A 15,236-nucleotide genomic window follows, 5' to 3' on the forward strand; every position below is an offset into this window, starting at 1 on the left:
CGGTTCTAGTTCAATGCAATGGTTCACCCCTCTCCTAGGTGGCAATCGGAAGGAAGTAGTTCCGACATAACATCCTTGAACTCATGCAAAATCGTTTGAATCTCCTTGGGGGTGGGCATGGACTCCACCTGTTCAACAACACAAAGAGATGATATGTAAGTAGAGCGACCCTGCTTAAGTCCTTTCTTAAGCAGGAGGGCCGAAATCATTAAGTCTTTGTTGTTTACATCTTTGGTGTCACTTTCAGAAATGTTACAAGGACCCTTTCGTCCATAATCCCCACCAAACCCAAATACGGCATAATAAAAGCCTTACAAACTGAAAAGAATTTTATGCCCAATATTACATTAAAATCGTCCATGGGGACAATAGTGAAGTTTAGAAAGCCAACCCACTTGCCTATCACAACAGGGACGTCTTTGGCAACTCCTTGGACCTCACGAGCATCAAAAGTAATAACTTTCATCTTGCTGCCATCCTTCTCCCCTTGAAGCCTTAGGCGCCTAACTTCTTCTTCAGATAGAAAGTTGTGTGTGGCGCCAATATCCACCATTGCCTTCACTAGGCGTCCAGCAAGTGTTAAGCTAACAACAAGAAGTTCTCTAATAGGTCTTACCGGAAGTGGATGGTCTCATTCTCCCCTTGAACGAATAACATTCAACAATGTTATAAAAGCCCATTCTAGGCTCGGTTCCACCATCCCCAAGTTCGGTTTGAGCAGCATTGAGGAGACGCTTCTTTGGGCAGTCCCTTGTGAAGTGTTCTCCTCCACAAATGAAAAACCGAACCTTCTTCTTTGCTTTGTTCGTCTTCTTCCTGCTTGGCCTTGGCCTCTCTTAACCCGGGCTTCTTCTCATTTTTATCCTTCTTTTTAAAATTATTCTTAACAACACCATTGTCCTTATTAACCGAATCATGCTTCATTTCATATTCGTTTAATTTTTCAGCATTAACCAATGCTGAAGTTAGTGTTTTCACCTCTCTCCTTCTCAATTCTTGCTCAGCCCATGGACGAAGGCCAGCAAGAAAAAAAAATAGTCGGTCTTCATCCGACATATTGGAGATGCATAGCATTAGAGAAGTAAAAGACTGCACATATTCTTGAATAGTACCTTTTTGAGATAGTGCCCGTAATTTCTTCCTTGCTTGGTACTCAACGTCTTCCAAAAAGAACTGTCTTCGTAGCTCTCTCTTGAAGTCATCCCAAGTTTGGACAGACTCTTCTCCCTCTTGCTCATCTCCCATACGCCTCCTCCACCAAAGAATTGCATAATCAGAAAGGAACATGGCAGCAGTACTAACCTTTGCTTGTTCGTTGGTGAGCTTGCTAGTATGGAAGTATTGCTCCACTTGCTATAAAAAATTATCTATGACCTTCGCGTCTCTCTTTCCGGTGAAAGACTTTGGCTCAGGCACCTTGATCTTTGCTTGTGTGTGAACAATCCCTCCATTTGCCAAGGCTTGTTCACACAAGGAGAGTCTGGCACGCAACTCCCTAGTGAGGTCTTTGACATCCTTCCCCAATTTTTCCATCTCCACCCTCATGACGGCAATGGCTGAATGGACGTCTTCCTCAAATCCTCTCAGCCAATTCGGAGTTGGTTGATGCTCCTCAATCGTCATTCGAACGAACTCCTCCTAGTTTGTACAAAGGTTTTCAACACTGTTCAAACGATGCTCAAGAGTTGTAAAACGAAAGTTAACATCACTTATTTGTTCTTTGCCTCTTGAGGCATCTTCTTCACTTGTCAAAGTCATTGATTGCAACGTACGCTCTGATACTACTTTGTCACGGGCTTAGAAGAGCATAAACTCTTTTAGGCTGGCGGAAATTCTAAGTCGCGTGTGGCTTGCTTTCAGTCTTTCAAAAACAGTACAACCTCTTTCCCTAAATCGTCGTCGCAATGCTCCTTCCCCTAGAGTCGAACAATAGTATGAAAACAAAGGGAACCAAGAGGAGTAGAGGGGGAGAATACCTTGTATTGATGACTAAAAACACAATGTTGGTCGTCCAAGGTGGAGGACCAGAGTCTCTCTACAATTCTCTCCCTCACGTGCTATACAAGTTTTTTCTACAAGATGGCGAATGATTTACAAGGGTCAAATGCCTTGGTATTTATAGGCTTCGACCCCTCCCTTCTCTCATGCTTCCGTCCAATGAGAGAAGAGATCCTTCCTTATCAAATCTCCTTGATTTGATCCTCCATTCAAATCCCTTGATTTGCTCCTTTTGGACTCAATCTTGTATCTGGATGTCCTAGGTGTCTCCCTTCGTTTTGGCTGCCCAATCAACATTCAAATGAGTCTTCATTGGCATAGGGGACGTCTGGGAGTGACCAAACCCAAAATACAACCTCCTAGATTTTGCCACTTTGCATGCGCACGCATGCGCGCGCATGTCCTCCCCAAATGCGTTGGGCGCCCGCGTTGTTGCCTCATGCACTTGCGCGACGTGTGCACACATGGCCACCCCAAATGCGTTGGGCGCCCGCGTTGTCGCTTCATGCGCTTTTGTGCCCGCTGCTTCCGTGCCGCATGCGCACTTGACCTTCGGCAACCCCAAACACCAATGCGCCTTCTGCCCGGGTCATGCGTGCGCGCGCGTCTGTTGCGTTTACGGTTTCTGTCTCGGCCGGCTGATGGGGCCGTTGCGCCTCTTGGTGCTTGGCCATCCATCTAGCCAACTCAAGTGCTTATTGTTCTTCTGCAGTCTTCGACCTTGGTGTCTGGCCACACCATGGTTTCATCCTCCGTCTCAAAGGGGCTCCATTCACGCCCCTTGTGGTTGGATAGAAGCACCGGTTTGATGCTCTCTTGTTTTCCGGCCAAAGGAACATTCCTAAACAGTCATTTTAATCCATAAATAAAAGCTTAGACGGACTTTTCAGGTTCCAGTATTTCACAAAACAGATACCTGAATGGAATTCCTCGTCTCAGACGTGTTTGCATTTACTGCCACACGAAGATGCAGTGGAAGAGTTCATAACATTCCATCTCCAAATAATGAGCGCTCAACACAAAAATGAATTGCAGGCAAGACTTTTTTTTTTTTTATCTCCTTTGATAGCCATAAAATTCACAGCATATTGAAGGCGAATCTCTCTGCACTTATGTCTTTCGTTTTCAAGCTTATTCTGATGACCTTTTTGGAGTAAATTCAAGCTTACTACTTACAGTAAACGGATATGCCAATAGAATTCATAGAAAGGGCCTCAGTTTTTATTCCAATTACCTTGACTAAGCTCAAGAAAAAAACAAAGATGATGAAACATTGGAGTAAGAGTAAGGAAATCATTAGACTGAAGCAAAAAAAAGTTGTAAGTTGAAGTGTTCCGGAGAAATGAGCAAATACAATGAGGAAACCACTCACTTGCAGCTAAAATAGCCTATCTCTTCCCATTTAAGAACAAACAATTATTTCTAAAACAAAATACCACACTGATAACTAGGGGTGGCATCAAGCCGAGTCGAACCCGAACTTGCCTATGTTCGAGTCGAGCTTGATTTAAATATTTCGAGCCGAACCTTGTCTCGAGCCTAAAATTGTTATTGAGCTCGAGCCCAAAAATTTTAACTGAGTTCGAGCCGAGCTCGAGCTTCAAGATACATTTGAAACTTTTCAAAAAATATATATAAAATAAATTATATATAAAATTATGCATATATTTTACATAAAATTGGGCATAACCTATATATAAAATACATGTATAAGATTGGGTATGACCTCTACTTAAAATTAAGCATAATCTATGTATATAATACTTATATAAAATTCGGCATGACCTCTACTTAAAATTTAGCATAATCTATGTATATAATACTTATATAAAATTCGGCATGACCTCTACTTAAAATTGGGCATAATCTGTATACATAATACCTGCATAAACACTCCATAAACACTCCATAAAATTGTCTATGCATTCCATAAACACTCCATGAAATTGTTTATACACTCCATAAAATAGTCTAAACACTCCATACAATGCATAACATTATGAATAAACTCCATACAATAATCAAACATAACAAAATTAAATGAAATATCACTATCAATTTACAATCACCCAAATAAAAACTATAAATCCTTTAAATAAAATCCTATTACTATTAGAGACTTACTAGAAAATTACAAGAAATATTTTAAAATCTCTTAGGAAAGTTAAATGGACCTCTTATTACCTTTTCTAAGGAAATAAATAATAATTAATAATTAATCTAATATATTATTATACGTATCGATAAATTTTTAATCAAATAAAATGTCAAACACAAAATTGCTATGAAAATTGCCTCATGCTAAAAAGGATTATATCATCAATTGTCAAATACTTATTCAAAATTTTTCTATACGGTTTTCTAACCCATCTTGGCAAGAAAATCTTACCTAGAAAATTATATGATTTTTTAACAAGAATTTATAATTAAAAAAATATTTTCAAAAAATATGAGGAACTAATTGTCCCTATATTTCTACTAAAAATGTCTTTTCAACATTTATTGAAAAAACCAGTAATATTCTCTAGAAACGTATTTTTACTAAAATATTTTTTTAAGTTCTTCAAGAGCCATGAGGAAGGGACAAAGAGTTTTTTTTTTCCTTGTTTATGATCTCGTACGTAGGGGTGGCTTCAAATAAATTATATATAAAATTATGTATACATTTAAAAAAAATAATGATAGGGGAAGTTGAGGATTGAATTTCAATAATGGATTAAAATGTACTAATATTAATCTTTTTTACTCCAATTATTGTCTAGCTTGTTTTGTAATTTTTGAATCTGGCCATAAATTTACTATGGCCTCCTTAGTGCCCCTAGATGAAAATTTATATTCTAGAAAAAACTAGAAATATTTTCCTATGATACATATTCCCAAAAAAAAATCTTTAAATAAAATCATATTACTATTAGTGACTTATTAGAAAATTTCAAGAAATATTTTAAAAATTTCTTAGAAAAGTTAAATGGACCTTTTATTGCCTCTTCTAGGGAAATAAATAAAAATTAATAATCAATTTAATATATTATTATACTTTTTTTAATCAAATAAAATGTCAAACACAAAATTGCAAAATTGCAATGAAAATTGCTTCATGCTAAAAATATTACAGCATCAACGGTTACATACTTATTCAAAAAATTTCTATACAATTTTCTACCCTATCATGGTAAGAAAATCTTACTTACAAAATTATATGATTTTTAATAAAAAAATTCAATTAGAAAAATATTTATAAAAAACATGAGACATCATAGAAACTTATTTCTATAAAATGTATTTTTAATTTTTTCAAAAGCTATAAGGAAGTAGAGTTTAAGGAATTTTTTTTTACTTTATAATCTAGCACGTGTAAAATCATCTTCGTGCGGAGGAGGAGAGATTATTTCTCCCCTAATTTCTCCCCTGAACTTACTGGTGCAAGTTTTTCGTCGAGACAACACGGAGGGAAGGGGGTTACGACGCCAAGGAGGATCTATCGTCGAGGATAATAGCTGCGATGGCGATGACAACGAAAATAGAAGCGACGACGAGGAGAGGAAGAAATTGAACGAACGGCCACAGAGACAGCCAGTGAACAGCTATCGACGACGGTAGAGGCGGCGACAATAGCCGACGAGAGGGGATCGGCGGTGACGAGGGGAGGAAAATTTTTCCCCCCCTCGCTCTCGCTCCCGCTCCCAACTCACCTCGAGCTGACGAACCGAACCTGGCTTCGATCGAGCTCGGCTCGTTAAGGTAAACGAGAGCCGATTTCAGAGCTCAAGCTTGGCTCGAGCTCGATAGATAACGAATTGAACCGATCCGAACTCGAGCCGCTCGCGAGTCGGCTCGGTTCGAAGCCACCCCTACTGATAACAATTAGTAGTCCATTGATGCTTTTTAGATACATCTGAAGAGACCACTACAACAAAAAACTTCTGCTTTGCTACAATATCTTATCTTGCACCTCATGTATTTAATTCAGTACCTTATTTCCCGTGAGAAGGCAGAATTACATCAAAGTTTTCTACGGTGACCTGAAACCCGTGAGAAGATAGGATTATGTCAAAGTTTTCTATGGTGACCTGAAACTTTCTCCAGCATAGCGCACACTCCCTAGCTCTTCTTCAATGCGCAAAAGCTGGAACAAAGTCAACATTTAAAAAATTAACAAGTCAAAACTTATAGCTAAATCTATTCAAATGTCCTAGCAGTAGATAATCCTGCTTATACTTTTTTTTTTTTTTTATATCAGAGAGAAAACTACATTTTCACAATAGACGGACAGTAGTTAGTACCTGATTATACTTAGCCAATCGTTCACTACGGCAGGGAGCTCCTGTTTTGATCTGCATGAAAAACAAACATAATTAAAACATCATGAGATAAAGAAACTAAAAGAAAGATGTCTAAGAAGGTAAGAACGGTAAGTAAATCATACCTGTCCACTTGCTAGACCAACCGATAGATCAGCAATAAAATTATCCTCCGTCTCACCACTTCGATGACTGACCATGACACCCCATCCCGCAGCTTTGGAGTCAAGGGCAGCTTGTATAGATTCAGTGACTGAACCAATCTGGTTAACCTGCAACAAAAATGGTTATCCATGAGTGAATGAGTGAGTATGTGTGTGAGAAAGAGAGAGAGAGAGCAAAAGAAGAGAGGGAGAGCACTCGCCTTTAATAGCAAACCATTGCAGGCCTTTTTCTCGATTGCATCAGCTATCCTCTTTGGATTTGTAACCAGCAAGTCATCTCCAACTAGTTGGATGTCAACAGAGGATTGTAGAGATGCCCAGGAACTCCAATCATCTTGATCAAAGGGATCTTCAATTGACACAATTGGAAAGTCTCTGATAAACTCCTTGTACAGTTCACCAAGGCGCTGGGCTGAGAGCACGTGAGATCCATCATTTGGCTGCTTCTTGAAGTTCAAGTCATATTTCCCGTCTTTTGTCAAGAACTCGGAAGCAGCAACATCCATACCAATTTTTATCTGATGATATCCACATTGTAGACTACTCTGAAGTTCTTATAAATAATAAAAAAAAAGAGAAGTACTATCTTGTTGGGTCAGAAAGATTACCTTGCCAGTGTAGCCAGCTTTTTCAATTGCACCAAGAAGTAAAACCAAACCCTCCCTGTTGTCCTGAACGTTGGGGGCAAAGCCTCCCTCATCACCAACATTGCATGCATCCTGTCCATATTTTGCCTTGATAATGTCCTTCAAGGTATGATACACTGTTACAAAATAAAAACTCAAGCAGTTAGTCAAATACAGATGTCAAAAAGGAAATCTAATCAATAAACTGTCCAATGACGAGGTTCAATTTTAAAAGTAGAACATAAAAATTAGAAAATAATAATAATAAAATATACAGTAGGCTATAGTATCTGGACGCCTGCCCATATGAGCTAAGTAAACCAAGAGATGAACAAAGATGCAGTCTCCTGATAACAGAAGAAAATTAAATATTTTTTAAAAAAAGGAAAGCAAGAAATTTCTAACCTTCACTTCCTATCAAAAAATATACAGTAGGCTATAGTATCTGGACGCCTGCCCAGATGAGCTATGTAAACCAAGAGATGAACAAAGATGGGGTTTCCTAATAACAGAAGCAAATTAAAATAATTTAAAAAAAAAAGAAAGCAAGAAATTCCTAACCTTCACTTCCCATGCGCATGGCCTCAGCAAATGACGAAGCACCTACAGGTAATATCATGAACTCTTGCATGGCCAGATTATTGCCAGCATGACTTCCGCCATTGATCACATTGAAGGCAGGAACAGGCATAACTAGCTCCTTCGTATCAGCTAATTCTTGAATATGCCTGTACAGAGGCAATCCCTTCGCTCCAGCACCTGCTCTACAAACACTTAGTGACACTCCAAGAATGGCATTGGCCCCCAACTTTGATTTGTTTGGTGTCCCATCCATTTCCAGCATAATTGCATCAACATCTGTTTGATTCCTGATTAGAACATGCATACAACATCAGAGTACTGTTTGGAACGAGTTCTTTAGATATTTATAGAGACATACCATATGAGAAGTAAATGTGGGTCCAAATTGAACAGAAAAGCATCGAAGACTGAGGGTTCTTTATGATTTTATGCTACATGAGGCTGGGCAGCTTCTGTACTTTGGCCTAATGGGTTAACAGAATACTGGATTCTGGCATGCAATTATGTGCTAAAACGCTCGTTAAACAAAGCAGCCTACTTGATCAATGAGAGCATATATTAGTGAAGTAAGAGCAGATATTTCCTCTTTTTAGTTCAATAGTTCCTGAATTCAACACAAGTTGAACACTGGAAACCTCCTACATGTTTCAGTTGACTTCAGAAAAGTAATGCCAAAATCAAGGTTTAAAAGCCTGTAATCAATTGAAGATATGGAACTGTCCAATAAAAGTTGATCCACGGTTTGTAAAAATACGCGGCCAGAATACCAAGCAGCTGCCCACTTAGATGGTAACAAAGTAGTAAGAACAGGAATGAGATCTGATCCAGTTCCTGTGCCTGATGTATATACCGCAAGATCCAAGTAGATGCCACTTTGAATGTCCAAATAACAAGTTTAAATTCTTCTATATGGAACTTTAACCATCGAAGTAATGCACTTGATGTAGGTTCCAAATATTAGAATAATGTGATTTAACAACATAACCTCACACTAAAAGGCTTCAAATGCTTAATTCGAGCATGGTAGAAAGTATGAAAATTTCCTGCAGTTAAGTCATGCAGATAAAGACCATATCGTGCTAACGTCTTGTACACATGCCCATTCTGCTGCCACATACGATTTTATTAGTACACTTCTTCGTGAGCGGATTTCATTACCGAAAGGCTGAGATGTGAAAATATTTGTAAGAACGCATCTAAGTATCCACACTAATGCCAAATCACAAAAAAGAAGAAAAAGAAAATTATAAACCCTTATCTCTGTGCGTAGAAGTGTATATATTCAGCAACTAAAATTAAAAATAATGCATCATGAAATTGTTCAAAACAGGTTCCAAAGAGTGCATAAGGTCTTGCAGAAGTTCAAACCACCACTCAATACACTAGCAGATTTAGACTTGGCTTCATAACTTTCCATGCTTTCTGACATCATGTTCCCAGAATCCTCTAGTCCAGTAATACTCATTTACTAGTAAGAACGTTGCAGCCCTGTTTAAAGTTTTAATTAAATTCAAACTGGAATAAGCGTCATACTCAGACTTGATTTCGCAGTTTCAAAACAAAACAACTTCCCGTTCTGAGCAAAAGAAAAATGTATCAACTCAAATACCTCCAGCATTTCACAGGAAGAAGAAAAATTGGCATTACTACAACCGAAAGCAGCAAACAACACTACTGAGCTTCTCTGCTTACCTCACATCCACGCCAATCAGCTTTGGCCCCAACTGCTCATTAATGTTCTTCACCGCATTCAAAACACCTTTGCCGCCATAAACTCCCTTATCACAATCTCTAAGCTCCAAAGCCTCGTAGATTCCAGTAGACGCCCCGCTTGGGACAGCTGATCTAAACAAATCATCGGTCACCAAATCAACCTCTACAGTAGGATTCCCCCTGCTATCTATGATCTGCCTCGCCTTAACCGACTTCACTGTCGAAGCTTTTGCAGCCTTGAGCACCGTCGGAGAGGCGGCGATCGAGCTCCGGACTGTCAGAGGGCGAGCCTTTTGAGAAGAGAAGGACGGAACGGAAAGGGAGGGGATTCTGGAGGACAAGAATGGCTTTTGGAGGAGCGAGGAGTTGGGGATGACAGCCATCGCAGAAAAAGTTGAATGGTGTGCGGAAAGAAAAAGATGGGTTTTTAAATAGGGGACAGAGTTGAGAAGTCCGCCCGGGAGGCGATGAAAGCAGAGAATGGGACATTTTATACTTGTTTGATCGCGGGTGGTTGGTAGACCAGAGCACACAACAGTGAGAATGTGAGAAGTAAAGCACGTGTAGAATATGAGCACGTTCGCCTACGTGGTTGGTCTGGGTCCCACTTTCTATGGATGGTCTGAAGCGATGACCTCAGGGTCCCTGAGCCGGCCAGAGACCAGCGGGACGCGATTTAAACGAATGTTCTTTGTTGCCTGCCTTCCTTTCCTTTCAAGCCAGTTTTGTTTTTTCTGTTTCAGTCGTTAACAGACTATTTTGGAAACGAATACCGAGCTATTTTGTTTAAAACCTTCTTCCACAAGTTCCTAGTACTTATTGCTGATGCGTCATTACTTTTCTTTGACCGCCAATAAATAATACGGGAGCTCAATAAGAAGGCTATACAATTGATGAAATTGTAACAGACCATCAAAGCAGAAAGAGTAGAAGTGGGTTGCAAAGAACTTGGATCATAATAGTTATCTTTCACAAGATTGGTAATATCAGATCTGTGTAGAAATTGCAAGTGTCTAACTGAAGAAAAAGCAGTATCAAAGATGAAATATGAATTCATGGACTGAAAATGGTGTATGTTTACAAACAATTTCAACCTCAGTCAGGAATCGCAAGAATTACCTAAGAGAATACAACAGAAGAAAATGCCTGAAAGTATCTACGGCAACTTCAGTTACACTTTGTGCATCATGGAATGACCCTCATCTATTCTTCTCTAACAGTTTGATCCATCCCAGTCGAAGGACTGTCAGCAAAATACTCTTGGTGTCTCAGATTCACACCATACTGTTGATCCATTAAAAGGTGTATCAACCATAAGTACAGAGAGATAAGCTTAAGCAGCATCCATAACTACATCCTAGCAAAACCCATATCTGCTTACCTCACGTAGAGCCTTGGAAAGATCCTCCATTGTTAAGATTAACCGTTTATCCTGTGGTCACAAAAAGTGATTAGATATTGACAAGCACACCATCTAGTGGTAGTAGGTATGTGTTGGGTCAGGTTTTTGAAGACCCAAACCCTACCCTAAAACCTGAACCCCAAAAAAAACCCAGACGGGGTTGAAGTTGAAAATCCAACCCCATCATTAGCGATGACTCAATCCACCATTCATTTAACATTATAATTTTTTTTTTTAAATTAAATATATAAAAATCACTATAATGCACAAAATCGATTTCACAAGATGAAATTAAATAATAATAAAATACCCCCAAAATTAAGAGAATTCTTTCTTTTAAATACATATTATTATATCAGGATTGGGTCAAGTTTGGATTGGGTTTTGGTCTGGTTTGGCAAAATCCATCCCTACCCCAAAATTGCATGGTTTTTTTCCTTAACCCCGTCCCTACCCCGACATTGCCTGGTTTTTTCCCCCAACCTCATCCCATCCTGAAAGGTGAGGGGGAAAACCTAAACCTTGGTTTTTCAGGTCGGGTCGGGTTCCTCTAGAACAGGTGTCCACCCCTAACTTCATCAAATAAAATTACAACAAATACCTTCTGTTGCTTGTCTCTCTTATCTTTTACAGCTGCTGATTGCCTAGCCTTGCACTGCCTACAAGGAGAATGTTTTTGATAGTCAAAGATTGCTCAATCACTTGATATGAAAGTTTTTCTCTTAAGAAGAGAGATTGACACTCAACATGAAAGTGCTTCAAATAATCCAGAACCGAATCTAGAAATGAACACAACTACCAGTAAAATCTATCTATGCAGAAGAACCATTTTAACAGCTACATTGTTTTGTAGGACCCCAAGTACAAAAAATTCCTCCAGAGATCAACCATTACGAAAAACAAATCACTCTGATGATTACTGCCATCTGACTAATCATCACAGTGAAATCTATCATCTGACAGACAGCTCACATTATCTAAAATTGAGTGGATTAGAATATGTTCACCAGTTGTCCAAGTCTAGTGGTTTGGAATAAGTGCTTCATATAGAGTGGCAGTGAAGTCTTGTAGAGCCCACATGGAACCTATCTCAATGCCATCATTTCCAGTAACTTTTTGGTATATAGATTGTCACAAGGCAATTCCGCTCTAGTGATTGGCTGGGGAAGCAAGAAAGGCCCTGTCCCTTGGGCTCTTAGGAAGACATATCATCTGATTAGATTGCATATCTATCATCTGAATGCCATATGGCTTGGAGTAAAATTCCAAGATCAGTGGCTGACAAGCTAGCTAAAACTGGAGTTACCAAAGTCTTCCTTTGCTCTGGTCCCTCTCTTGATCTTTAGAGAATGTTGTTCCAGGTTTGTATCCTATGTTGTGTTTATAATGCTTTGATTGCTCTGCTGATAAAAGCAATGGACCTTTAAAAAATAAAATCCAGCTTATCTGAATGCAAATATATGCTCTGTTGTATTTCCTATGTTGTCCAAGGAAAACCCATAGTACCACCAGGACATGTAAATATATGACTACCTTCTGAATGCACAAGTCATTTAGATGTACCACAACTCTTCATAAATGAGGACAACAACGGTCCACAGACAAATTGCTCTAACATCATTTCCCAGAGAAAGAAACAGAAACCCCATAACCGTTCTAACAATTTCATGGAAAAAATCGGATGAGAAACCGAGAATAAAACCATACTGTAGTGCATCATTAGCAACTTCTGCAATAAACTTTTGTGCAGCAACAGCTACCAGCCTGATTCTGTCATTGGTAGAGCAACAGTTACACATCAGCTACATAAACTTATAATTTAGAAATTTACATGAAATAAATGATTATCTGGCTGTTCACAGGAAGAAGGTGACATGCTGATTTCAGACTTCAGAATATAAGACTTCAGAAATTTGGTCCCCTACTATACAAGAGGACTTCAAGCCACATACATGACAAAGCACAGCCCTAGAGGTATTTCTAACTGCCCAAGGAGATAAACTACCACCTTTTCTGTGCTGCTTGCTAATAGTAATTTTTTTCAGATTTCTCTTCTTCTACTTAGGTTGATATAGTCAAAAAATGAAAAAATTGAGTAAGATGATGGCAATGTTTTCATTTAAAAAAAATAAAAAAAATGATGGGCAATGTTTTCCATACACAAGAGAAAATTTATAATTTTATCAAGATGGATGCACAAAGAACCTGAAGGATATGCTCCAAGAATTTGCTTTTGTCTAAACTGGGTCATTTACATTATCACTGTACGGTATCATATCATGGCATATTTCCATCTGGAACCACATCCTTTGTAATAGCCCCGAGATACAAACACAGGCCAAGACAACTTTTTGTGACTTTTATACATATATTTAATGATTTTTTGAAGACAATGGAAGCAATGACATGATGAAAAGCTTCATGTGATTTTTTTCACCAAAAAAATAAAAATAAAAGGCTTCAGGTGATTGATTATTGTTGTGAAGAAGATTGAGGATAAGACTTTACAGGGGTCAGACAACAAAGGAGACAGATCGTGAAAGTTGAAAATATTCAGGCAAATGCAAAAATGAACAACTAAGATAGATAATGAGGTCTGAGGCATAATAGCTAACTGTCAACAAAGGTATCTCATCTTAGTTTCTAAGAGGAATTCACCTAAACTAAACTAAGCAGATCTTTTTTAACCATTGAAGTTTTCTTTTCAATTTTTATGTAATCAGTTTGTTGGTCTCTGACCCTCTTTGAGATGGTCTTGTTTTCCCTTCTCTCCTTCAATAAAATCACTCTCGCATTATTAAAAAAAAAATAGATCTAAACAAAACATCCCCTTCCAAAAACACATAAAAATATTTTAAAAATAAAATAACAAAATCATTTCAAGCCAAAAAATAGGTTTTTTTTAAACAAAGCATGATATTAGAAAGAGCCCAGCAACTGATATTTTGAAGCAAACTTCATAGACAGTACAAACAGAACTTAAGAAACGCACTGGTGAGTTCATGTGGAAGCTCTATTTGTCTGGTGTGAAATTTCACACTTCCCATGCAGCTGCAGCATTAATTTAGATATCAATCCATCTAGAACCACTATTGGTTATAGGCAGGAAATAAGAAAAATAAGGGCAATATAGTTAGGAAAAAAAAATGTATGATGATTAGCATGAAACTTTGACGTACTATAGATGATTGCTTATTAAACAATAAATGCTATCTAGTGAGCATCTCAAGTTTGACATGCAAGTGACTACTTATGTTGAAAGGAAAAAAAAAATAACAAAGGAAGAGGATGCACAAGATTCTAATGCAAATAAGGTCCTTATTTCAAAATGAATAATAAAGGCAAAAATCAACTAGACATCATGTCACTGAAATTGATATTCATCTATTTGCATCAATTAATTGCATGAACTTTGCAAGCATTTAACAGTCTGGCATTTAGATAAATCATTAGAGACTTGGTAAAATCTCCAATTCTGAAGTTAGAAACCTTAGAGTCCCCTTCTAGTTAGCAGACCTGAATATTTGATTAATTGACCAAAAAGGATAGATAGGTTTCCAACTTTTTTAGCAATTACTAAGCATTCGATAATATTTGGTCAAATTATATGACTTAGACAACCTCAACGAAGTTGAAATAAGGCTCAGATGATGATGACGACAAAAGCTATCTACTTAAGTCCTCATTTGTAGCCGATAATTGATCACCTCTTAGTATGCAAAACAAAAGAATTAATACAAGAGGAAATCTTAACTTAGAAATAAACGAAATAACATGGTAGCAAAACCCGAACAAGAATGAACACACCGCACCATGTACCAATTTCCCATTGAAGGGAAACTTCACTCTAGTTTATAATATGATGGGTTCAAGCCGGAGGCAGGCAACTAATCAAATTACCATGGCAACTCAAACTCGAATAAAGTTAGATGAGAAACAAGATTACAAGCTGCGTGAATTTCCATGAACACAAAAAGACCAGAACAAGAAGACTAAAGAACCAAAATAAAACCCTACAAATCATTAACAAATCAATTAATGGGTCAGAGACGGCGATAGTAGGAGAAGAATACCTACAATCGCACATCAGGGCACTGGAATCCGCTCTTGGCGACATAATGCTCCACCAATTCGTCCGGTATCTGGACAAGACAGAATACAGACAAGGCGAGAGCGTTCAGAGAAAACGAGCAAAATTGGAAGACAGATCGTCGAACTCCCAGAAAGAGATAAAGAGGTTACAGTGGGAGCATAGTCCATAAGGGAGGCAAGGAAGTCTGTAAGCGCAGCATCGTCGTCGTGCCGAGCCTCGTTCGAAGGATTCATGGCTGACTTAAAACCCTCTCAAAGAAGAGTGACGAAGTATGTAGGAAAAGTAATATTATATGACACTCCATAATCGGTTTACAGAGACGGAGGATAGGTCGGGACTTAAAGTCGGGTTTACGGT

The 15,236-nt window shown here is 38.3% G+C and overlaps 2 protein-coding genes across 5 annotated transcripts; both read right to left on the reverse strand.

The window, feature by feature from the left end:
- Positions 1-5,909: 5,909 nt before the first annotated feature.
- On the reverse strand, positions 5,910-9,833 carry LOC137940003 (enolase 1, chloroplastic-like). Its single transcript, XM_068784896.1, has 7 exons — positions 9,364-9,833; positions 7,651-7,958; positions 7,072-7,226; positions 6,664-6,981; positions 6,425-6,571; positions 6,282-6,332; positions 5,910-6,124 (listed from the first exon to the last, which is right to left on the reverse strand). The coding sequence occupies exons 1-7, from the start codon at positions 9,765-9,767 to the stop codon at positions 6,059-6,061; spliced, it is 1,449 nt and encodes a 482-aa protein (XP_068640997.1). The 5' UTR covers positions 9,768-9,833; the 3' UTR covers positions 5,910-6,058.
- Positions 9,834-10,420: 587 nt separating this feature from the next.
- LOC137940004 (transcription initiation factor TFIID subunit 10-like) lies at positions 10,421-15,223 on the reverse strand. Of its 4 annotated transcripts, none has more exons than XM_068784900.1 (6): positions 15,029-15,223; positions 14,864-14,928; positions 12,494-12,556; positions 11,388-11,445; positions 10,766-10,816; positions 10,421-10,627 (listed from the first exon to the last, which is right to left on the reverse strand). In XM_068784900.1, the coding sequence occupies exons 1-6, from the start codon at positions 15,110-15,112 to the stop codon at positions 10,598-10,600; spliced, it is 351 nt and encodes a 116-aa protein (XP_068641001.1). In that variant the 5' UTR covers positions 15,113-15,223; the 3' UTR covers positions 10,421-10,597. The 4 variants fall into 4 exon arrangements, with proteins under 4 accessions (XP_068641001.1, XP_068640998.1, XP_068641000.1 ...); XM_068784897.1 differs by having other exon boundaries at positions 10,421-10,668; XM_068784899.1 differs by having other exon boundaries at positions 10,421-10,668; positions 14,860-14,928.
- Positions 15,224-15,236: the final 13 nt, after the last annotated feature.

This window comes from Aristolochia californica, unplaced genomic scaffold, assembly GCF_029961685.1.
Source record: "Aristolochia californica isolate CCGP_79_NKW_82.1479 unplaced genomic scaffold, dmAriCali1.0.hap1 SCAF_9, whole genome shotgun sequence".
NCBI classification, from domain to species: Eukaryota; Viridiplantae; Streptophyta; class Magnoliopsida; order Piperales; family Aristolochiaceae; genus Aristolochia; species Aristolochia californica.